Source organism: Liolophura sinensis, chromosome 7 (assembly GCF_032854445.1).
Source record: "Liolophura sinensis isolate JHLJ2023 chromosome 7, CUHK_Ljap_v2, whole genome shotgun sequence".
NCBI lineage: Eukaryota > Metazoa > Mollusca > Polyplacophora > Chitonida > Chitonidae > Liolophura > Liolophura sinensis.
Window position 1 is genome coordinate 58,006,524 of NC_088301.1, and position 25,392 is coordinate 58,031,915.

A 25,392-nucleotide genomic window follows, 5' to 3' on the forward strand; every position below is an offset into this window, starting at 1 on the left:
TTTCATTAATATCTGTACAGACAGTCGGTGTGTTACAAGCATGGAAGGTGGGTTAGTTTCTGCAAGGTGCAAAAAAGGATAACACGCTGGTTTTTGGTATCATCACTCACAGGTATACACATGCTGGTACTCCTACATCAGCCAGACTATCGAGCATAACACCAGGATATCGTTGTGTGAGATGAAGCTGCAATCAAGAAAACACTGCTAGATTTATAACTTTCAAAATATTTGGATAAACAGGGGTAGGGGGAGGATGATATTATATGATTTTTGATTTTTGCTTTCGCAAGTCTTGAATTCATCTTCTTCGCACTTTTAAACTATTTGCATAGCTAACTTGTCACGAGTTTTATGGCTGGTTGCAATTCAGTGTCCTCGATTCCAAGGTGAAACACACAAATGCAGCTGTGGGAAGTTTTTTATGTTCTTGTTTTTTGCTCCTGGACCTGACGAACAATCTTGAGGCCAGAGAGTGAGCCACGTCGCCGACAAGCCCGACCAGGGGGATTGTAGTAATCGGTTAATACACAGAAGCTTCGGGCAGCCCACTATACATCGTCTCTGGCCTTCCACTGCCAGGCCTCTTCAACATTAATCGGGCCACCCAGGCATTGTTTGGACGGTAAACAAATTGAGCACTTAGCTGATAACTTTCTGAGAGGGACGATCAAGTTTTAAGAAAATGTAAACGAGAATTTAATTCCAAAACCGATGAAATTTTAGTATTTTCGGCGCAAAGTGTGATCAGCTGTGTGCCTGTCTGCTTATGATATTGAAGTGCTTGCAATAATTGGCCAGTGAACAGGACAGGATAAGCCAATAGACAGCTTCTCTGGCTAGTAAAGGGTGTAGCGCATCTATAAGGAATGTCCTTGGCCAACAGCTAAGCTACTTTTGGTAAACATCATCTTACGACCAAACCACTGTCCAAATCTTTCATTCTGTAACGTGTGGTATGTACATGATACTCATTTGTGACAATATATTTTAGTTTGTGCACATTCTGATAATAGGAACCGTTTGAAAATCAGCCGTGAACTGTTCTTATTTTCCTTATACAAGATGGCCAACATGGGCTTTCCCACGTCACAAAATTATCTATAAGCCTTTATGTAGCCGTGGGTTTGTGGTCCCGCGGGAAAGGGCTAATAATAATAGTTGACTTTAGACACAGTGGCTTAATTCAGTGTATGCCTAAAGCAATTTTATGAGAGAAAAGAAAACTCTGACTTTCTCAGATGGACTTAGTTCACGAAGACACATTTAACGTCACCATGCAGTTCGCTAGAGGAGATTTAGACAGGTTCAAACATTTGTCCTTGCGTAAATGTTTTCTTCTTGCCGTGGCCCGCTTCAGTGGGCTTTGAAATCCAAACAGAGGCTTTACGACCATGAATACAAAGCTGTTGTCTAACATAACGAATAGGTCTAACAGTTGACAACGTTGTGCATTTGTGAAAATGACATCCTGACAATTTGTGGTAGGGAAATGCAACTGCGAAGCTCCTTCTCTGTCAACAACGACAACGAGATAGGAGAATCCTTAAATTCTAAGCGCTTCTTTCAAAATGTTTCATCTCCCTTAAATCTACATGTACTTTGTCCCCTGGTAGGGGATGGCGGGAAATACCAACAATCTACGGCCGGAAATATCTTCCACTTGTGGTTCAGCCCAATCACATCTGTTTCGCCTTTTATCTCCACAATAAGAGGTGTTTGTGGCCTAGACTTTGCGACACTCAGGTGCTTTGCAGAATTGTCCACGTCGGGTCCATGATCGCCTTCCCACAATAGGTGTGGGAAATATGTTCTCGAATCTGGATCGTGATGGAAATCGTTCAAGCTCTCATAAGACCCTTACTTTCGAACATGTAATGTAGAAGTATTAACAAAAGGAAAGACTTTGGTTGGATGCATCTATTACTGGGCTCAAAACGTGTGGACGACATCGATCAAACAAGCATGGATATTACCAAAAAAGATAAGTTGCGTATCCGTTTCTAAAATAGACTTTGCCCTTAATCGAACAATAATTAATGTGTATATACGAGGAATAGGTAAAGCACTGTAATGAATTATCAGAAACATTAACAGCTTGATTAATCCATACTCAGTTTAATAAGATTGTCTTTTGCCATCTCGACACTACCTGTTACTCCCTGTTACTGCAATCCGTACTCAGTTTAATAAGATTGTCTTTTGCCATCTCGACACTACCTGTTACTGCAATCCATACTCAGTTTAATAAGATTGTCTTTTGCCATCTCGACACTACCTGTTACTGCAGTAGTGTAACTGATATCCCCATATAGACGTAACATATATATATATATATATATATATATATATATATATATATATATATATATATATATATATATATATATGGGCCTGCAACTTCTAACAGCTTTCAGGTGGGGTGTTTAAATGTGCATTTGACGTTGTTATTGTTGTTAAACTCACCACTAAGAACGACACCTGACAAGTATCGGGACAGACATGATATGCATACAAACTCTTTTTTGATCAACAAGATAAACGGGATTCAGACACGTTGTTCTTAGGCTTTGATAGTGAGGCATGGATTTAAGCTTCACAAGTCCAAGTGCTGTTGGGCAGGTCTTTACAAAGCCTGTTTGGCAGAGGTGCATTGGGACATGCTGTGGTGACTTCTCCCTTGTATTTTCTCAGTGATGGAAGCATCGGCTGTTTGCCTGACGGACCAATCTCACAAGATGTCGACGTGTGCTCAGGCTGAGACCTCCCGCCTGAGGTCAGCGCTTGTAGAGGCCAAGGGAAACACCACCGCCATGTTGATTACCCAGTGCAAGTAAGCTCACAACTACGAGGCAAACCTAATCCAGAACCACGTAACCCACAAGGATAGATTCTGTTTTATTACAACTAACGCCCACTGTCACAAACTGAATGTTTGTACTCAATGTTTGTATAGTGAAAAAATAGTACGTTATGTAATATTAAAGACTTACAGCATATAGAGAGTAAAAAGAGATCATCGACGACAGTCACACCAAATGCATAAGGCTTTTTGCTGACAGTTTTACATCCAAAACTTATTTTTAGATGTACTAAATGGCGTTGTATTAAAAGATACAAGTAGCAAAGAAATACGCTAAGCAATAAGTTCAAGCAAAACATTACATGTACTTTATTTGCGTGCGGTTCTGATGTGGAGCTCGCACAAAGACCTTGTTTTATTGAGAGTGATTTATTCTTGTCTTCGCCAGGTTTTTGACGATCATGGTGGAGTGTCAGCGGACTGTGGTGACAATAGCCTGTGGGCGAGAGATCGCCGACACTTACGCCGATTTCATGTTGGCATTTGTACCACATTCGTGTGATAAAAAACGGGAGGCATTGGCTGGACAATCATACGACAGTCACGACGTGATCGAGACAAAGATTAGTCCGGATAACTCCGCGAGAAGTCAGTCGACAGAAACGCCACCTGGTGAGGAGGATACGCCCACTGGTTCTTCGTCAATATCCCAATCCAGAACTGCCGTCGTCACTCTCTGTTTGTTTGTCTTACTTCCCTTCTTTAAGTGTTAAAAGACTTACAGGTCTTTCCGAAGAATGCTTGTGCCCATGATAAACCATGATTGGTGAACAGCTTCAACATTTGTAGTGGGAATGCCACCAATACAAAGTTGATTGCATTATGATCGGAAACCATTGCCTACATTCATCTGCACAGAAGAAACGCATAAACTTGGTAACTGTGCATTAAAGCCACCGTACGTTATTGAAGCCTGTTATTCTTCCGGTTGTATAGCAGTGACTGTAAGATGTTCCAGGCTGTTTGTAGTGTCTGCAAGATGAAAACAGTCTGTATAAATGGTGGAATGTGCAAATATCTTTTTTTCACCTGTATGTAAATCATATGCATTAATGATGCATTACTGATGGGTAAATTTACGCTGTCAGCATCGATTAGAAACAGTATGAATGTAAAATATTCGATTTTCGATCAAGGTTGTTGTAAATAATTCTCTTCGCTGCTAACACCATGTAATTCTTTCTAATCTGAATTAGATTAAGAAAAATGTAGTACTAGTATTGATTACATAATATGTATTTTAGGCGTTATCGTGTCGCAGGGTTCGTTTCACAAAACATATGCCCTTAGTCGCTGCATGGCATTACCCTTGTTACATCACAGTGGTAGACATGTGCATAACTTTAGGCCTACACACACTTTGTGAAAGGGATGACGGTATGCTAATATTTTGTCTACAGTTTTCTTTTCCTCTCACAATATCTTTTTCACAAATTTCCCTGTCCTTTCTTTTCAGATAAAGTTACCATAATGCGGTACACAAAAAATTTCACACTATGAGAACTTCGTGCATTTTAAAGTCCATTTGTTTCACCATCTGGCAGATTCACTTTACAATCACTTTATCTATTTTAGTTATTTCTATATATAAATTTAGATTTGCTTTTTCATCTGGATTTATAAAAAAGCAATTCTTACAATAGTTACAATATACAAGTACTGACATAGGCCTAACCCAAATGCATGCTGTATATTCCAAAGTTAAAATATATCATCTTACCTAGCTGTATATGTGTGTAATGCATTATCATTATAGCATCATTACGATACATATTCACATGACAGCTGTTTCTGGATTGGGAAGACCTCCACAAACACGACAAAACAAAGGTACGCTATGTTGAAATTAAAACAAACAGTCGCTCTAATGTGAGGTGTATATCATTTGAGGTACACTAACAGGGTATCGGATACATGTATGTACGTGTGTATGTCGCCTGTTTGCTTCTGAGAAGAACTACGCGTTTGTTCGTGGACTACGCTAAAATATTTAGCCAAGTTAGGCTACAGGTTTTAAAGAATCACATAAATAGTCGCACATCTCATACACCAGTCCTGGTGTATATACGCTCTACTAGTAATTGTTGATCCTATAAATGATATGTTTGTATGTGTTACAATGTCGCTTATACATCATACTATTATACACCATATATGCTCCGTTATCTGTCCTAAACTTAACATGTTCATGTGAACAAAGCAACATAGTCTTCATGAAACCAACGGGTCATGGGTACTTTATCTATATAATAATATAGTACATAAAAAACGACCGCTTATGAAGTCGTCGCACGTACATAAACACAACCGCGGGGACCATGTCGCATTCTTATGTAAAGGGCCTATTACTCTTGTAACTCGACCAAATTATCGAAATAAAACCGAATATTGGATTGTGGTTGATTTTACGAATTGTGTTTTTCTTAATACACATATTGTTGGCAAAATGGTATATACATCAGTATATGATACACGAACATTACAATTATAAATAAGTGAACTCTTGCCTCGCTGATGTGTGAGTAACATAATTCAAGCACCACATTTCCAGGTACATGTATATACATTGAAATGGTTTGTCTCTCATCTGTTGGATGGGAACAGTGAAATGATTAATCAACAAATAATGTGTTATCTCACAGCCGTCACGATACATTATTTATTTACTTATTTGCATAAGACGTTATGTGTCTTTCAACCTTATCTATTGAACGGAGTTCAAAGACGCGAGGAAGAATATTTCACTATCTGCTTAGATCTATAGGTCGAGAAAACAAAGTATCTGTATAGCCTCCTGACTTATAACAAGGCCAGAGTAGAGGGAGCTAAATATGAACACGGTGCCTCACTGATCAACGAACCACGCTTAAACCATTTCATCAAGCGATTGCATTGCTTTGTTCTTAGAAGGCTCATACTAACACAACATATTCATATTTCTACGTCATAGTTACAAGATATATGCAACAGACTGATCAAGTCCAGTTGCAAATGGATGTTCGATGGAATGAACGCTCCTATATACTAAAATGAAGAGTGCGAAAAATTTGTCGCCTAGAAACGAACAGAATTTTCGTGGCCTAAAAATTAACAGAAACAATAGAGGTTACCAAAAACAAACACGGGTCAACAATAGTGTTTAGGCACCCATATATCTCATGGTTTCATTTAATCGCCGGCTCCTGTGGACCTTTCCCCTCAGAATAACCAAAACAATGAGCAAAGGTAATCTTATAAAGAACAATACATGTCCAAGAAGGTATTTATTTATTTATATTTAGATATGCACGCCATATTGGTGGAAAACTGCGGTAACGACCACTAGAGGTTACGACCAATATGGTCCCAGGAACAGTGACTGCGGTTGCATAAAAGTTCTCGATCTTACCAAATTATAACGGATTTGTACACCAGCTGATTTATGTTTCCCATAGTCGCTACCCTAGAATATCTTTACCCTCTGAGTTATTTTGTATAGAAAAATGAGCGCGATAAAGCAAAAACTGATCGACAAAAGCATAATGTTTTACATAGAAGTCACATGTTAGTACAGAAAGACGCTCGAATTGTCCAAATTTCGCGCCAGACGATATACACTTTCATGGGGTTTAAACTCTACAGTACTCAGCCGAATATTTACGTGAAATATACATGGTCTAACGCTTACACTATCGTAGTAAATCGCTTTACAGACGGGCGCAGAATATGCCACAAGCGAATTGTCATTCCCAACGAGTCTGTAATATTCGGCACAATATTCGACCGTCCAGGATATAGTCCAAATATAGGCCTACTCTGCAAAACCCATGAATTCGGGAAATTCTTTATTACTCAACAGTTAGGTTAATGCTTGGTGAGAAGATCATTCTGGAAGTTGGTGTTCAACATGCGAAATGCGGTAAATCATGAGGAACCCCACGGCAAGATCTAGGTTTTCTGTGCAGGATTAGATGTTGAACGCATACTTGCGGGGTAGTTGTAAACAATCACCGAAGTATGAAGGGAGTTTTATTTCGGTACACTCAGAATAAACATGTCAACCACTGTCAAAAGGCACATAAATCACATACAGGCCTACCTGTGCATGAAAGACGGGTAAGATACAAATATAGAAACAGTACTTCGGCTGCATGACCTATATGACGGTAACTCAACAGCAAACACCTAGACACCAGTATCAAAATCATTTCACGATTCCCAAAACCTAGATATAAAGACATAGAAGAATCTAAACACACAGTATGTACTTATCTGTGAAGCAGTTTATTTTAATCACGTGATGTTATCAGATAATCGAGCAAATCAGTGCAACGAACCGATTACCGGTTAGACACCTGTAAGTGGGTTATCTATTTGAAGGACTGTCGCAAATTCCGGTCAGGTTCCCTCTAGCTTTCCGTTAAAGCCGCGCCAGTATTTGTCATCAGTATGCACAATGGTCACGTTTTGTTGGCCTGTTCTGTCCCCTCACCTAGACCTCACTGCTCACAGAAAATAAGACAACCTGACCTTTTTTGAAAAAGTTCCAGGTTTCCGGACATGTTAGACATCTTCTAAGTAGTGCTCCAACAAAACAGGGGGCAAATATTGCCTGGCTCAACATATTGTGCCAACAAACTCAGGATCAACATATTTGTAATGTTCCTTGGGTATGAGACGTGAAAACAAATGTTTCAGTTTGAAAAGGTTATGAAATGAACAAATGATCTTCCATCTCGTCTAGAAGAGTTGCATGTAATCATCATCTGGAATTAAAGGTTCTGGTTATGTCCGATTTCAATACACAAAGTCAGTATTTCAGTGTTTTTCAGCGCTGCAACATGAATCATGCTGCTAAATAAAATTTAGAAATAACACAGTGGGAAAGAGTAACAGTGTTCCAAATACAGTATCCATTTGGATATGACACATTAAATTGAACTTTCCATGTGCAGATAAGCACTGCAAGCAATCATTGTCGCCAGTCCTCATCGATTCTTCAATGAATTTCGGATATCTGTTCTCCATGAATTGAACAAGTACTAATTAAAATGTATCTGGGACAGTAGCCTGTCCGTTCTTTTGGTAGACAATATAGTACTCACAGTACTCAAACGTACATGTAACATGGCGAACGTGGCATTCTGAAGAGATTCTTACTTAGTCTATCCGATTCTGATCAGTTTTATGCGTGGGGAAAACTAGTTGCCCAAAAGATACCACAGAACTTTGCAAAGTACAGAAGCGCACGCCGCATTGGTTGAAGACAAGTGGCCATCAACGAACGCTAGACTGTGCACACGGGCGTCGTCGACCACTTAATGTCACCATCGTCCGGTACGCAGTCAGAACGGGGGTAGGCCTAATCCACAAATTCCGTCCAAAGCGTGCATGAATAGTTGAAATCAAAGCGCATCTGAGATACATATTTTATCATCGACAACTCATATTCTAGCATGGTACAGGGTTTGAATATTGATTTCACTCAGTCGCCTAGAAGGTACCTTGCATCTTTCCAACATCATTGAAAACTGTTGGCTGTGTCTCTTTGCATGATTCCGTCCTATTTTCATTCTTCATATACTTTTTGGGTTCTCCAGTGGTTTGTGTTATCGTGCGATTATTAATCCGGAACGTCTTTATTGGTTGACGGCTGGTACGAATGTCTGCTTCGAGGCATAGATTCCAAAGGTTGAAATGCAAGAACCGCATGCAGTTATACGGCTTCCAAGCAATCTGTACACACGGCTTCTAGTGACCACTCTCTAACACTTTTCACAGACCGTTCAAATCTATTAGTTCTGTGCTCTTCTGAAAAGATCCCAGGTTTGTCTAATACAATAAAAAAAAATACAAAAATAAACGTAATCCATATTGGACAGTAAACTTTCCGAACGACTGAATTGCACGTAACTTGACGTCCTGATCACGAACCTGGTCTTATTTTTTCACTGTAAGATGTACCTATGTCGCAAATTGCAGTCAAAAATCAAAAAATTTGCAATTTCCCCCATATTTGTAGGTCACGTGACAGAATACTAAAGCAGCTGTAAAGTTCAAAATTGCTGAGTGGAAGGGACTATATATGTAGTGTATGTACGCTGAAAATCTGTGAGCTGTCTGAATAAATACAGGATATACAGGGCTTCAAAATTTGACAAAAGGCCAATTAACTAAATTTTTGTACATTAACATGTTATATAATGCATATACTTTATTCGTGGCTAGGATGAATGTAGAAATATTGCATGTAACCCGACGTAGTTTGACATCCTCATCCCGAATCCGCTCTCATTTTATTTCCTGCGATGTAGATTTTTGTCGCAAATTGCGATCAAAACGCGAAAAAGCGCAATCTCCCCCATTTTTGCAGGTCACGTGACAGAAGACTGTTACAGTTCTAAACCTGAAAATCGCTGTATATAAAGGGTTGCACATGTACTGTATGTATGGTGAAAATTGTTGACCTGTGTCAAAAAACACAGGACATGTACGCTTTTATATAATGTTCAAAGGCAGATTTATCACATTTGGCATATTTACATACATATGCTATATATTGTAATACAGCGTATGGGTGGCTACGAAGAATATGTATATGTTCTCTTAATTATCTGGTTTGGACTGAAGTTGCGACTGGGTCATCCATTGCCATTGCAACCCAATGCTGTGTGTATCTGTGAAAGTCAGCTTTGTTTTGCGCAAACCTTGACTTCTTTACTACACGCTAACCCGGCCTTGGTGGTTAATTAACACGTTCCCTGGCCCAGGTGTTCTCTTTCTGACAACGGCCGAGCTATTATAGTAAAGCAGTCAGACTGTGCATGGCAGGTCTTGGATTCATACGTGGAAATATAAAATTGCTTTTTGCGTTATTTCCTACAAAAAGGCATGCTGAAGGAGGAAGTCTGGGAAGGGATCGCTGTTTCTCACTGGGCATGGTGGAGCATCACCAAGCTCGCCAATATATTCGCGGGAATACGAATGACCGGCCAACTGCATCAGTGATAAAAGGCGTAAGGTCGCATTGAAAGTTTCAAAGCCGTGTATCTGATTATGTGTTATTTTCCGCCGATAACTTATACTCTCACCTAATAAAGATATAAGTGTACAGAAAATGTGTATGGAAATTTGAAGTGAAAATTGTGTGCCTCCTGGACTTAGTGAGATATATAATAGGCTAAATAGTAAGGGAGATCCTGGCAAAATTTTCCCCGACTTGACCTAATTACTGAAGGATTTAAACGCTAACCGTCTCCCCGACTGTGTGATGTGACGCAGACGTGTCTCAGGCAGTTGAACGGCGAAGATGATTGACGTCGGGAAATTGACATTAGGCAGATTGCGCCGGGCTTGTATCGCTCCCGCCGAATTTGTAACGTGATTAAAATTTTCTGAATATTTCAAGTACGCTGCTAGGGGTAGTTGGCTGTTTTGATAACTAATCTGATCTTTCCACTTTTCTCTTATGTATAGTTTTATCGCGAATTGCTATTAAAGTCCGAAAAAAGCTGAAAATGGTTCAGTGCAAAGGGCTACATGTGCTCTGTATGTGTGCGAAAAGTCGTTGAAGTATCTGCATAAATGCGAGAGTTGCAGTGCTTCAAACATTATCCAAAGGTCGATTTACTATATTTGCCACTTTGAAGTGCCATGTTATATAACGTCTTACAAATGCATTTATGTAACGTTGTTTGACGTCCTGATCATAAATCTGGTCTTTTTTCTTTCCTGCGACGTTTAGTTTTGCCGCAAATTGCGATCAAATTGGGAAAGCGAAATTATCACCATATTTAGCGGTCACGTGACAGAAAACTGTTACAGCTATAAAACTGAAAGTCACTCAGTGCAAAGCACTATACATATACTCTATGGATGGTGAAAATCGTTGAGCTGTGTAAAAAAAATGAAAAAAAAAAAAAATGAGGGGACATGCAAGCCTTCAAATATTACCCAAAGGTCGGTAGGCTTTCTGATTAAGTTGGTTATGTATCTGTACATGGACATCGTTAAGGTAACCCGAAGTGACACTGCATTTCATCGATCAGTTACATCACAACTTGCATACCCAACAAAATTTTCTTGTACAATACATGTACGTCGATCCATCTAAAGCTTGCAAGTTCATTCACAAATCATCGGCCGATTTATGGAGAAAGACGGTTTAAGCTTATCAATTAAATTCAAAATGGCTGCTAAATCTTGCAACTGGCTGAACAGCACAAAACCTCAACAGCGGTTTTATATGTTGGCTATTAAGATGCCAATCTCTGGTTGATCTATCTACTGACCATTTTTCAACTTCACACCCAGTGTAGTCTTGAACACGTGTATCAATTTCAAATGCAATTGGATCAGCAGTTCTGGAGAAGAAGTTTTTTTTTAGATTTCCTACTGCTCCAATATGGCTGAAAAATGGGTTTATACTCCAGTTTTATACTCCAGCAGATAGCCCAAGCGATTTGGTAATGAACATGTGTAAAAGTTAACAGCTGTGACATGCAGTTTTCTCGCTAAACCAAAAAAAAAAAAAAAAAAAAACAAACACAAGAGACAAACCTCAAACACTATAATATGTGTGTAACATTTTTTATTGAAAACACACTGATATTCTAACCATGTGACATACGAGTAAATAACCTGTTAGGAAAGGCATTTTCTCAGATTTTCAAACTGTACCTGTTTAATGGTTTTTCAGGACTTTATGTTGCTTCATGATCTTTGTGGTTAGCAATGATTACTTATGCTATGTTTGACCCTTCTTTTTAAGAGGTACAATGCAGATGCTGTTCTTGGCTTCTTTCATCCTCCACCACCGGCCCAGCTTGTGTTCCTGGCCAACACCAGCCACAAGGAATGATCCATCTGAAGAGAACTGAAGACTGTTCACAAAGCCAGCCTGAAATCATGGACGAAGGAAATACTCTGTTACAGCTCCTTAAAGATTCATGATAATTTGTAAGTTTAAAAAGTAGTTTATTTGGTGCCCTAGAATAATTTACTTATGTAATGTCAATGTTTCGAGAGTGATGCTGCTTTGCAAACCAATCAAGCTTCGAAGGGCCTTGTCTGTCTTACATTATTTAGGGTCTAAGTGAGTGGTGTACGTAGGAATGTGGAGCTGGAATGAGTACTCTTGAAGCTCAGTCGTGGAGCTAAGTGACCAAACTTTGGTAGTGTCTGGGGCAGTAAATGTACAAGTCACTGACAAAGCCGGAGGCCAAACCAAGGTGAGCTGGCTAGTGATCTGAAATGAAACCCTCACCACTCGGCACAAATTGCTCATGTTTTCAATAGAACACTACAGTTTTGATACACTTCTTGCCTAACAAGTTTGTAAGTCTTTTAAAGTGTATGTCACAACGAATCCACTGACTGCTTCTCTCTCAAAAATCACATGGTTCACATCACATTATAACATGATAGATCCACACACGAACCATACCAAACAAGAGTTCAGGTTGACACAACATACCCACCAATAAATGCATTTGTTTGAAATGTATAAAAGAATACCAGCAGTATTGTGGTGAGTCTAACCCCTGAGGGGAATCCTCATGGGTGTTGATGACAGGTATATTGTTACCATGATTATCATGACAATCAAGCAAGCTGAAGTGGACAAATGTCCACCAAATATTAAAACTCTGCGTGGAAAACAGTTGGAGTTGTAGCCCATTTCTATTTATATAGTATATATAAGGAAAATGGCTATCTGGTTACCATAACAACTGCGGGAAATGGATAAATGTGAGTCGTGACACATCGTCATCCGTGTATCTATGTACCCGCTAAAAATTAAAACTCTGCGTGGAAAACAGTTGGAGTTGTTGAAATCGTATCTATCTAGGGACCATCCCCATAAATCGTTTGCATTCATCTAGTGGGTTTTTCTTTTTCTCCGAAAAACTGAACTCTATCTACATCCTTTGGTCGGCCCAGTAGCAATTACGCTTAACCATCACTGTGTATACCGGCGATCGGCAAAGAAAGTCAACACAAGAAACAAATCCAAAGAAACAACAACAGTGGTTCCACTCGTGAAACCTTTCCAAAAGAAAGCTAAGGCCTTGTACTTACATGTTTTCACAAAATATTCCTGAGTCTACAGACACCCAAAATATAGGCCTAAATATGTGGCCGGACCATGTATGCCAGAAACTCCTACACGTCTAGGCTGCACCGTACAAGTACACTTGTGCCAGGACAAGCTCCTGCAAGCTTTTGTCTGAATTCTCAAATATTTGAATTATGCGTCTTGTTTTGCATTTGTTTTCTTAATAATTTCTGAAGTAAATACCTGTACCAATTGTCGTTCAGTCTGTTACATAATAATAAGTTAAATAATATTTGACGAACAGATGTCCTCCCTATGAGCCTCTTCACCATCCCTATTTTTGAGAATGGGCATTGATGTGATTCCCCTGCTAAGTTAGGCATGTGGCCAGTAAAGGGAAGCCTATTCTATATTTGGGCACAATTGTTTCACCCTCGTAGGCATTCTTCAAAAGCTTTAGTCACATGGAAGGCAGCATTATGCAGTGATGAAACCACAATTCTTTGACCTCCAATCGCATGTAGACCCCATACAAGAGAGGCTATGGAGACAAGCGGTTGGTAAATTCTAGACACGCCGTGTGGAGAGTTCCCTGTAATTCATGCTACATAAATAACTCACTGGGTACATAACATTTTGTTCAACAAGCAAACTACAAGGTGACGAAGCTAAAAAAAACAAAAAAAAAACAAAAAGAAAACAAACACAGTGTCTAATTTAATTTTACTGAGTTCTCAATGTGCCATGTGGAAAATATTTAGACGGTTAATACAGCTGGGCGGTTTCCTGATAGTTTCTGATCACTGAAGCGTGTTGTCGTTGTCGACATTCCCTGCTGTGCTAGCGGAGCTTCTTCTCCAGGCCGGCTCCCACTTTGGCTGTTTCCAATAATCCACTCAAAGGAAAAAAAAACGAACAAACTCAACATCCATCATTTGAGTGTTCATTCGTTTTATTCGTTCTAACTGAAGCAAACGATTTATGGGGACGGTCCCTTATGTAATATATATATATATATATATATATATATATATATAAAATTAAAAACTCTATGAGATAAAGTGTTCGAGTTATAGCCCTGAAACCAAATCATATCTATTTTTATAGTACGTATAAGGAAAATGGATATCTGGTTACCCTGACAACTGCAAAAAATTAACAAATGTGAGTTGCAACACATCGTCATATGTGTATCCATCAAAAATTAAAATTCTATGTGGAAAACTGTTCGAGTTATAGCCTAGACACGAAATCATATCTATTTATATAGTATACATAAGGAAATGGATATCTGTTAAACATGACAACCGCAGAAATGGACAAAAGTGAGTCGCGACACATCGTCATCTGTGTATGTATCCATCAAAAATTATAGCCTGGACACAGATATGGATGGACAAAATCCCTATAATACAGTACGATATGCCTAAAGGCAGGTGGTGTATAAAAATCCCCTAAACGAAACAAATGTTGTACTTACCACTGGCAATGAAAACACTGGATCCAGGGATCTAAAATCATTGTGGCACTTCCAAAACTTGATGTAGCCATCCTTCGACCCTGCTGAAGAAAATGTAAAAATTGAAGTAATCAATATTAAAATTCTCACCTGAAATTCTAGGCTTACAACGAAATGCCCTCTGGCTAAAAACCATTGCATTTTAGGCAAGTACATTACTGGTGTTTTCCATTATAATTAACAATGTTGCATAAGTCAATAAGCTTACTTTTGAACAATGTGCACTGTTGGCACAGAACTGCAGAACTTATAAGACTATATCATATATTTCTGGGTTAAAGCATCACTTTGGGGTCCTTAGAACACATTCGATAGGTAAAAGGTCAATAGTGTGTGTAATGGCTTCCATCCGTTTGAATAACAACCTCATCCCCTGCACATTTCTGCAGTGAATTTTTGGTTAACATACATATGTTTCCCTACACAAGAAATAGTCTGACCTTCTCTTATAAGTATGAAGTCATCAACAATAAAAACTGAATTCTGTTTTAAAGCAAACTTCTGTGTCATTTAGAGCTCTAGAATTTTAAGCAACTGTCTTCGTAACCATCCTTACTTGCTAAGTTTTTATCTATGTTTGTTTACACATGGATATAAAATTTATTATGAGTTGTGAACAGTGGATTGTGTACTACCTGAAGCCAGCAGATCTGTTATCTGGGAATTGTGTACTACCTGAAGCCAACAGATCTATGACCTGGGAATTGAGTACTACCTGAAGCCAGCAGATCTATGACCTGGGAATTGTGTACTACCTGAAGCCAGTGGATTTGTAAACTGTGGTCTGGTACTACCTGAAAGCAGCAGATCTGTGAATTGGGAATTGTCTACTATTTCAAGCCAGTAGATCTGTTAACTGTGGTTTGTACTAGCCAGCCACATGTGTGACCTGGGAATTGAGTACTACCTGAAGCCAGCAAATCTATGACCTGGGAATTGTGCACTACCTGAAGACAGCAGATCTGTTATCTGGGAATTGTGTACAACCTTAAAGTCAGCAGATCTATGACCCTGGAAATTGTGTAGTACCCAAAGCCAACAGATCTGTGACCTGGGAATTGTGTACAACCTGAAGCCAGCAGATCTATGACCTGGGAATTGTGTACAACCTGAAGCCAGTAGATCTATGGCCTGGGAATTGTGTATTACCTGAAGTCAGCAGATCTATGACCTGGGAATTGTGTACTACCTGAAGCCAGCAGAATCTGTGGCCTGGGAATTGTGTACTACCTGAAGCCATGATCCTCTATGATCTGTGGTCGTACTACCTGAAGGCAGCAGATCTGTGACCTGGGAATTGTGTACTATCTCAAGCCAAGTAGATCTGTGATCTGTGGTCGTACTACCCGAAGGCAGCAGATCTGTGATCAGGGAATTGTGTACAACCTGAAGCCAGTGACCTGCGAATTGTGTACAACCTGAAGCAGTAGATCTGTGATCTGTGGTCGTACTACCGAAGGCAAGCAGATCTGTGACGTGGGAATTGTGTACTACCTAAAACAGCAGATCTGTGACGTGGGAATTGCTGTACTACCTAATGTCAGAAGATCTATGATCTGGGAATTGAGTACTACCTGAAGCCAGCAGATCTATGACCTGGGAATTGTGTACTACCTGAAGCCAGCAGATCTGTGGCCTGGGAATTGAGTACTACCTGAAGCCAGCAAATCTATGACCTGGGAATTGTGCACTACCTGAAGACAGCAGATCTGTTATCTGGGAATTGTGTACAACCTAAACTCAGCAGAATCTATGACCTGGGAATTGTGTAGTACCCAAAGCCAACAGATTTGTGACCTGGGAATGGTGTACAACCTGAAGCCAGCAGATCTATGACCTGGGAATTGTTGTACAACCTGAAGCCAGTAGATCTATGGCCTGGAATTGTGTATTACCTGAAAGCCAGCAGATCTATGACCTGGGAATTGTGTACTACCTGAAGGCAGCAGATCTGTGACCTGGGAATTGTGTACTATCTCAAGCCAGTAGATCTGTGATCTGTGGTCGTACTACCCGAAGGCAGCAGATCTGTGATCTGGGAATTGTGTACAACCTGAAGCCAGTGACCTGCGAATTGTGTACAACCTGAAGCCAGTAGATCTGTGATCTGTGGTCGTACTACCCGAAGGCAGCAGATCTGTGACGTGGGAATTGTGTACTACCTAAAACAGCAGATCTATGACCTGCGAATTGTGTACAACCTGAAGCCAGTAGATCTGTGATCTGGTACTACCTGAAGACAACAGATCTGTGATCTGGGAATTGAGTACTACCTGAAGCCAGCAGATCTATGACCTGGGAATTGTGTACTACCTGAAACCAGCAGATCTATGACCTGGGAATTGTGTACTACCTGAAACCAGCAGATCTATGACCTGGGAATTGAGTACTACCTGAAGCCAGCAGATCTATGAACTGGGAATTGTGTACTACCTGAAGCCAGCAGATCTGTGACCTGGGAATTGTGTACTACCTAATGTCAGAAGATCTATGATCTGGGAATTGAGTACTACCTGAAGCCAGCAAATCTATGACCTGGGAATTGTGTATTACCTGAAGCCAGCAGATCTGTGACCTGGGAATTGGGTACTACCTGAAGACAGCAGATCTATGACCTGGGAATTGAGTACTACCTGAAGCCAGCAGATCTGTGATCTGGGAATTGCGTACAACCTGAAGCCAGTGACCTGCGAATTGTGTACATCCTGAAGCCAGTAGATCTGTGATCTGTGGTCGTACTACCCGAAGGCAGCAGATCTGTGACGTGGGAATTGTGTACTACCTAAAACAGCAGATCTATGACCTGCGAATTGTGTACAACCTGAAGCCAGTAGATCTGTGATCTGGTACTACCTGAAGACAGCAGATCTGTGATCTGGGAATTGTGTACTACCTGAAGACAGTAGATCCGTGAACTGTGGATTGTGTACAACCTGGAGACAGCAGATCTGTTAACTGTGAACTGTGTACTACCAGAAGACAGCAGACCTGTGAACTGTGGATTGTGCAATATCTGAAGACAGTAGATCTGTGACCTGGGAATTGAGTACTACCTGAAGCCACAAGATCTGTGAACTGGAGTGAACACACAGCTGTGATCCAGTTCTCCTGGGAGGCCCCACCAGGCTTAGACGGCTCCCCTGAGTGAGCGTTCTGGACACATATTAGAGGCTTCTTCTTCATCACACTCCATACACTCAGGGAACTACAAACAAACAGCAATCATGAATTCACTCCATTTGCTTACTTGTTTGAAAAGGCTTTAATGCTTCAAGGTTCCGTTATATCATGCACTGTATCTATCTCATCTAGAAAAAGGTCAATATACAGACTTCTGTCTAATTGCATGTATCCCCATGAGACTTAATTCACAATTTCTGCCAATACAGTCCTTCATTTCACACAGTCAGAAATTTAAGTGCTATCAAGTATGATCTGAGTCCATGCACGTACATAAAATTCATCTGAACAATCTTTCATTATATAATGTATGTTATTTTTTTAAATAAAGAATAATAAATAAATTTTATAAGAATAAAACAGTGCACATAATGACTCAAAACAACTAATATCTACAAAATTACTAATATCTTACAAATTTTCAATCATTTATTTATATGAATAAACTAATCTATCTAACTAATATGCTATTCATGAATTTACAATCTGCTTCACCCAACTAACTTACTTAGTTCTACTTACTTATCATCTGCTCCAGATATGAAATTATTCTCATTGATAAGGGACACACAGTCTACACTTCCCCTAAAAAATACCAACAACAATATAATATTCAATAAATCAGAAAGTGAGAACACCACATTTTCTCCTGGAAGAGCCATTCACAAAAGCCAAGTGCTGTCAGTGCATGTATCCTTGTCATAAGTACTCTTACAACTTATAGTACGCATACTTGTACCTGTCCAATGGACTATAACTGAACTCAGCAAGAACAGATGAGTGAATGTGAAAAAGTGTACAGGATGGCTACTGCCTCAGTGAAGAAAATGCTAAAGGCTATGTTCACCTTCTGAAATACACAATCTCTCTTTTAATGAGAGTTCATCATTGGGTAAAAGTTCAAAGAATAAGTGAAAAAATTTAGAGCTCCTTTATTTGGAGTACTCTTGAAGCCCTTACCCATGACCAATAAACACAAGCTGGGACTCCTCGATCACCTTCCAGATTCTGATACTGTTATCTCGACCACCACAAGTCACGGCACGCTCCCGACTCAAACTGTCTATAGCTGTGATGCAGTACTGGTGACCAAATCTTCAAGTAAGAAATGCAAGCGTTTAGGCCAAAAGTCAAACAATTACATGCACATAGTAACATTCACAAGTTTGTGGCCATGTTACAACAGGATAAACCATGTGACTGAGTGGTGTAATAGATCTTTGGTTTCAAAAAGACGAAAAAGTTACCTGTTAGCCTACAGAGCGGATAATGAAAAGTACTTACAAAGTTTCAACATAGGCCATTTCATCCAGGTTCCATATTTTCACAGATCTATCGTGTGACGCACTGAAGAGCTGGTGGGAACCTTTCCTGAAAACCAAGCCCTGCAGCAGCAAAACGTTAATTTCAGAGGTATTTAAATATTTCTCTAAAAATACTGCTATACCAACTATCCATCTATGAATGAAAATAAAAATTTACATACTTGACAATTTTTGAGCAATATGAAGGCGAGGTGTCTTTACATTTTTTGTATGTATTCTATGTATTATTATGGCAACATGAGCCTATGGCATCAAACACACACCACTGAAGTATCATAATGAAAACACCAGACATGACACCCCACCCAGTCACAATATACTGGCGCCGGACCAACCAGTATTGTTTCCTAGCTCTAATCTCTCAGAACTTAGTGATAAACAAAGCAGCCACATTTTTTAAAATTTTGGTATGGTTCAATCGGGTTTGATCCTATGTCTCCCGACTTTGAGGTGGACACTCTTACCATTAGGCCACCAAAGTGGTTAGCTGCTCAAGAAACTAATATTCATACTCATTAATTTCAAATTTCTACATGAGTAACCAGTTTTCAAGATGAAGAGTTACATGTATGAATGGGATTAACCTCCAGCAACAAGGTTTAGCTTAATGGAATTGATGAAGAAAAGAAAAAGAATCACTCAGTGACATTTTCATACCTCATAAAATACATGTTGATAAACTGCTGTTAACAGTCAAGCCAGGAAAACAGAAATATGCCAAAAGCCAAAGAAGAGGCAGAAAGATATTTCCCTCACATGTATCTCTGTGAGTGAAGACTTACGGAGACTGCATCCCTGTGGCCCCTAAATGAGTGAATTAGATCAAAGGTCTCAGGATTCCAGATGTGAATCAACTTGTTTCTATCTCCAGAAGCCTGGAAACAAAATACATCCAACTTGAAGCCAGAATATTTCCGCCTTCCAAAACTTGTCAGTATGAAAGTTTACTGCAGTGGAAAATATTTATTCATGTTCTCTGCAACATTCTTTAATACTGTAATGTAGATACAGTGTATAATATTGTTCATGTGAGGTAAACAATTATCATTTTTCTTTCACATTCAAAGATAATACAATTTCAACTTCCAGTTCTGTTTGTGTTCTCAATTACAAAAAATAAAACATACAGATATGCTACATACTAAAAATATCTTTTCAAATTAGATAACAAGACATACATTGAATTTACATCATGTAAATATGTTTAGACTCGATTTCAATCGAAAATACAGGTTCTGGGCTCAGTTTCACAAAGCTCTCTTAACGTTACGAGCTTGTATTTACCATGAAGACGTAATGCCTACAGTACTGGTTGCCGTGGTAGTTGAGTCCTTTGTGAAACTGGGCCCAGACTAATGACTTACCAAATATTTCCCATCTGAAGATATGGCAATTGCCAGCACATGTGCAGTATGACCTATATGTTTTTTTTCGGTTCCTTTCCGTCCACCCGGAATAATGTGCACTTTTTTACCAGTCATTACATTCCCTGTCAAAATGCATGGATAATAGTGATAACTTTTTTTTCCTTTTACAATGAAGAAAGCTGATGTTGTGGAGAAAACACTGCATCTCACCTCAGTACTATTACAGAAAAAAGCAACAACTCAGCAGGCAATCAATATATTTGCGCATTCTATTTCACAAACAATGGTCTTGAATGCAGCTTTATGCACAATAATATTATTGCCATAATCTTCTGAAAGTAGTTTTCTGAAATTCATTATCTAATAATAAGTTGCAACTTACATTTTATGATAGAGCAATCTTTGGAACCACTAAATATATGTTGATTATCAGGGGAGATAACAAGACAAGTGATGGAGAGCTGGTGGCCACGTAACACACGAATATCAGCTGGTGATGGAGGTAGGTACTGCAAACAAGGGATAATCACTGTCACATAGAATAGCACATATGGGAGGTAATCGACACAGTAGCAGTACATTGTTGATTAACTCCCTTGAAGTCTTACAAATGTACTGCATTCAGCAACCAAGCATTAGGTAGACACACAATGTGTAATTCCTGAATCTTTTCACATGACACATTTAAAGAGTGATTTATACTCCTTTTTAATCCGATTTTAAAGTAGAACAACATTCGTTGTGTTGGCCAATTTCAGGGATTCACTAAACTTATGATTTTATCAGTCTACATGGAATAATCAACTCAGAATAATCCTTGAATAAACATCTTCTTGTAAAGATGAGTAAAGGCTGTAGAATTATACTGGATCAACAGTGAACTAATTTTAATGTGCACAATTGTGCAAAACTTTCTAAAACACTGCTACCATACCAAAAACAGATGACCAAAAACAACTCTAAACCACTTTGATGTAATCTGCAACTCAAATAGACTCCAGGGCATGGTTATTCTTAGTTTCTTAGATAACAAAGCTGAAGATTTCAACTTACATCAGTTGCTACAGATTTGTGTAGTTTTCCTGATTGTTCCAGCTGTAAATATAAGCAGACAGGGCCTTGAGTATCTCCACTTGAGCAATCAAAACAAAAAACGAACTTAGATAGCAACGCTACATAAGAGCTGGCCTCGTATGAGACTTACGAACGCAAAACTTCATGTTAATACATACAATGACAAATATTTATCTTAACATGGATTCTAATACACCAAAGAATGGTGGAGGTCATTTATGGCAATTAACACACATGCAGGGCATCAAAAATGGGACATCACCCTCGTGTTATGCTTTACATATATGTACAACTTGAGCCCAATACGGGCAGTACTTGAGACCACATTCCCTTCATAATGACTACTATACAAAAGATTTAACTCATAAATTTATGGAACTGTGTGTTATGTATGCAATCCCTGGCGATAATCTTCACGCTGATCCTCAGTGTACTTGTTATCTGTGACCTTTTCATTTCACAAACTTGGCTTTGTTCCCAGAATATCATGAAGTGTGATTTTTTTGTACAGGAATGTGAATACACTGAATCAAGCAGAAGAAACATATACCTTTCAACAGGTAGCATGTATAGAACCATTTACAAGAATAAAAACTTCCTGACTTTAATATAACGTATGTTCACACTATAAGCAAAAATCAGCCCAGAATCTCAACCGAATTTCATATGAATTACATGAGAAATAGATTAAGTGTTAAAACGTATATCTGTTACGTATAATGGCAGATGGCTCACGGATCCATTTTTTTTGGTCTGGAAAGGAAAATTGAGATGGATTTTCACTCCTGGTCAATCAGCATCGACCTACAAATTTACTTTTTAACATAGTATTGCCTAATGTAAATTTTGATCCTAGTCTTATTATATGTATTATTAGCTAGGCATGAGTCATTGCAGACTCACAATATCCTGTTTTAATCTGTGAGATATAATATCTCGGCCGATGTCATCTTCCTCTCTTCGTTGAGACTCTGCAACAGAATTATTCAAACATTTCAATACCTTATCAAGACTTTTATTAAATACAATTAGCACTCCATTCCAAAATTTTCTATATGTTCTACTGCCATTTTATTAATTAAACTTTAAAATCACTTTCTCATTTATGATGACTGATAAATTGCAAAGACTGACTAAAGTTACTTGATGCATCTATGTTGAATATTTCAACTAGAGATTACCATCGGCCTCGAGATCAGCCAAGTACTGTTTAGCCAATCTCAGTTTCTTCTCCTGGGCTGTTTCTGCTTCGTCCTCAGATGACGTGTAGTGCGTTTGTCGAAGTCTGTCTTCTCCACTGCATAAATAATAAAAGTTTAACAATACAGTAACCCTTACATACATCATTGCACTCCACAGTAAGAATTTCACTTGTAATATCTCTGAGTAAAGAAGTTACTAGAATTTAGAGATATACACGGATATCATGTGACAAGTATATATGTAAATAAAGCTTGGATTAATAGTGTACACCCAAGTATTACTTGTCTAATAAATATCAACATAGTGTTTTTACCTGATATCCACATCAGAATCACTTTCAATTTCATCGTCATAATTTGCAATTTTCTTCAACTTCTTTGCTGGTAGCTGTTCATCTTCATCTTCACCACCTGACTTCCTTATGAGATTTGCAGACTTTGTCAAACTCTGCAAAATAAATGAAATAGCATTTAGAAGCACCTTCAAGACAACAGAGTATCAAGGATCTGACGGAAACATTCCATTTTTCATATCTAAGTTTAGATTGTTTAGAGTCACAGGGTGGATTTCTTCACTGAAGGTGTTTTCCAAGCTACCGGTAAGTGGGAATTGTAGGGTAAAAGTCTTTCTAAGCTTTTACAAAGGTGTCAAGTCTGTTATTATTAGCTGAATGTCATAGCATAAGTTTTCAATATATAAGTCTCCTAACATTGATTGACGCTACATTGATCAGCTATTGGCCTACTCCGATCTGGAATATTCAATCTCACTGCTAAAATTGAAGGATATCACATCTAGTTGCACTTTGGTGTTGACTGTAACAATATTACTGGCAATCCAAACATGGCAGTGGACAGGACTCATGGTGATTTGGGATTGTAATCAACAGAATGAACTACATATTGAACATGTATTGGTTAATGTAGTCTGTAGAGTGCAGTTCATAACTAGAAGTTAGTAAGAATTCATAACTACGCTATACTGATGTATTGCCTTACACGTATCTCTGACTAGAAAAGTAATATGTCAGTATGGCACAGTTACAGGCAGGTTTAACAGACAATGTGCACTGTTGTGTGATGAAAATGTCATCTTATTAGCCACAGATTGTTGTGCTATTTAGTTCAGTGTGGTTTGGCCACATTTTATTCGGCCAAGGATAGTCCTAGTCCAAGATGGCTCTCAAGTTAGGTTTGGCAGAATTTTGTTTGGCCAGGGATTTCCCCAACCTATGTCAGAGCAGGCTCCACATAAAAACCTGATGCAGTTACCTGTTCTTGTCAAATATATTGAGGCTGCCAGTACAGGCAATCCCTTTGAGTATCACCAAGGAACGATCCCTGATCCACTACAATGAACATGTGGTGGACATATGGACAGGTGTTGGTATTTTGCGATTAAAGGCTCTCCTTCTGTCAGGTATGAATAATCTTGCTTTTGACAATATCTTGGTTTATACTAAACATAGCTCAGCAATCAAAGGCCCAAAAAATCGTTACCAAACAGTGAATATATAACATATATAAAACCATCAGAAATTAAGATTAATATAATTATGTTCAAAGACTAAATGGACTAAAACATGCATATCTCTTGTACTTCTCATATACATGTATAAACTATCATGTAAAACAACTCAATGTAGGGCACCAGACCCCACTGGGGATTTTAAAAAAAAAATTTCATATCATTAAACAGCAAACGAAATGCAATTAATATTTAAACAGTAAACTTTGGATATTAATTTGCCATGGTTGATGTCAGAAATTTCCAAAAATGTGGGTAGTGTGTCCTAAAGGGCTGCACATGGTTTGTTTTTTGTCATAGTCAGCGTGATTAACTTTAAAATTAAGCAAGTTTGCCATGTTACTGTCTGTGCCATTGTCTTACAAGATAATGCCATATAATTAGACAAAGTTTAATTAGTGTATAGCCTTGATATGGTATGTATATCCTTAGCTGTGTTGTGAGCAGTTGCTTATTGAGCAATGCAGATGCGAGAATTTGAGAGAAACAGACTTCAATGTGTCAGAGGGAGGGTAAGGAACATTCACCACTGTGTCGTCTCTGAAATTAACTAACTTGTTGCAAGACACCCCAAACCGAAAGGGTCCATGGCAATCACGTCTATTGATGAGAGATAAACAATTTTGCGAGCCTATAACATAGAAGTTTGTGAGTTATCAAGATGGCAGCCGGAGTAAATTCAACCCGGAAAATATCTTTTTGTCCATTTGTGTTATTGCCATGGACTACTTTTTGTAAGGTCTATCCATGAACGGTTAGTTAATTTGTAGGAACATGCAGTTGACATCGACTTAGGCTTGGGAAGAAATAATGTGCATGTGAACTGCGATAAATGTTCCTTACCCCAACATCTCCGAAACTCTCGCAACTGGAGGCGTTGCTAGATAAGAGTTACCTCACTTCGCAACTATGCATGCTCTATGTGATCTGAGGAGTATTTTAATAGGTTGGTTGTTCTGCTGTGTGAAATAGGGACAAAGATATAGCCAGATACAGTTATGCACATTTTATGACATTTGTCACACCAGGATACTTAATCAATGGAATGAGCAACTTCAAGAAGCGGTTTCTGACTTCTGATAAATAAACAAAATTTATAAATAAATCTTATAAAACCCTACTCGTGTCATCACGACTTTCTAAACAGAATAACAGAAACATTAATCATCATACTTTCTTTCTATCAGTGGCCTTTGAGATTCTTCGGCCTCTCCCTCTTGTGTTTCGGATGAAGAACGACATCCTTTCTAGTATAACTTTCCCAAACACATCCACGTGCAGTTGCTTGCTTGTACACG

At 38.8% G+C, this 25,392-nt stretch overlaps 1 protein-coding gene across 2 annotated transcripts; it reads right to left on the bottom strand.

The window, feature by feature from the left end:
- Positions 1 to 11,450: 11,450 nt before the first annotated feature.
- Positions 11,451 to 25,371, bottom strand: LOC135470454 (U3 small nucleolar RNA-interacting protein 2-like). Of its 2 annotated transcripts, none has more exons than XM_064749412.1 (14): positions 25,268 to 25,371; positions 22,881 to 23,014; positions 22,546 to 22,661; positions 22,268 to 22,335; positions 21,344 to 21,385; positions 20,673 to 20,799; positions 20,288 to 20,412; positions 19,706 to 19,798; positions 18,883 to 18,983; positions 18,559 to 18,693; positions 18,121 to 18,183; positions 17,472 to 17,623; positions 14,380 to 14,459; positions 11,451 to 11,741 (listed from the first exon to the last, which is right to left on the bottom strand). In XM_064749412.1, the coding sequence occupies exons 1-14, from the start codon at positions 25,334 to 25,336 to the stop codon at positions 11,589 to 11,591; spliced, it is 1,458 nt and encodes a 485-aa protein (XP_064605482.1). In that variant the 5' UTR covers positions 25,337 to 25,371; the 3' UTR covers positions 11,451 to 11,588. The 2 variants fall into 2 exon arrangements, with proteins under 2 accessions (XP_064605482.1, XP_064605481.1); XM_064749411.1 differs by having other exon boundaries at positions 14,380 to 14,462.
- Between the last annotated feature and the right edge of the window lie 21 nt (positions 25,372 to 25,392).

Excerpts from the sequence above, each read along its gene's own strand:
- LOC135470454 (XM_064749411.1), bottom strand. The coding sequence starts at position 25,336 with ATGTCGTTCTTCATCCGAAACACAAGAGGGAGAGGCCGAAGAATCTCA. Across the intron at positions 21,386-22,267 it reads ACAGATTAAAACAGGATATT|CTGGAACAATCAGGAAAACT; the intron begins GTGAGTCTGCAA and ends TTATATTTACAG. Across the intron at positions 14,463-17,471 it reads CACAGATCTTGTGGCTTCAG|CAGGGTCGAAGGATGGCTAC; the intron begins GTAGTACTCAAT and ends CATTTTCTTCAG.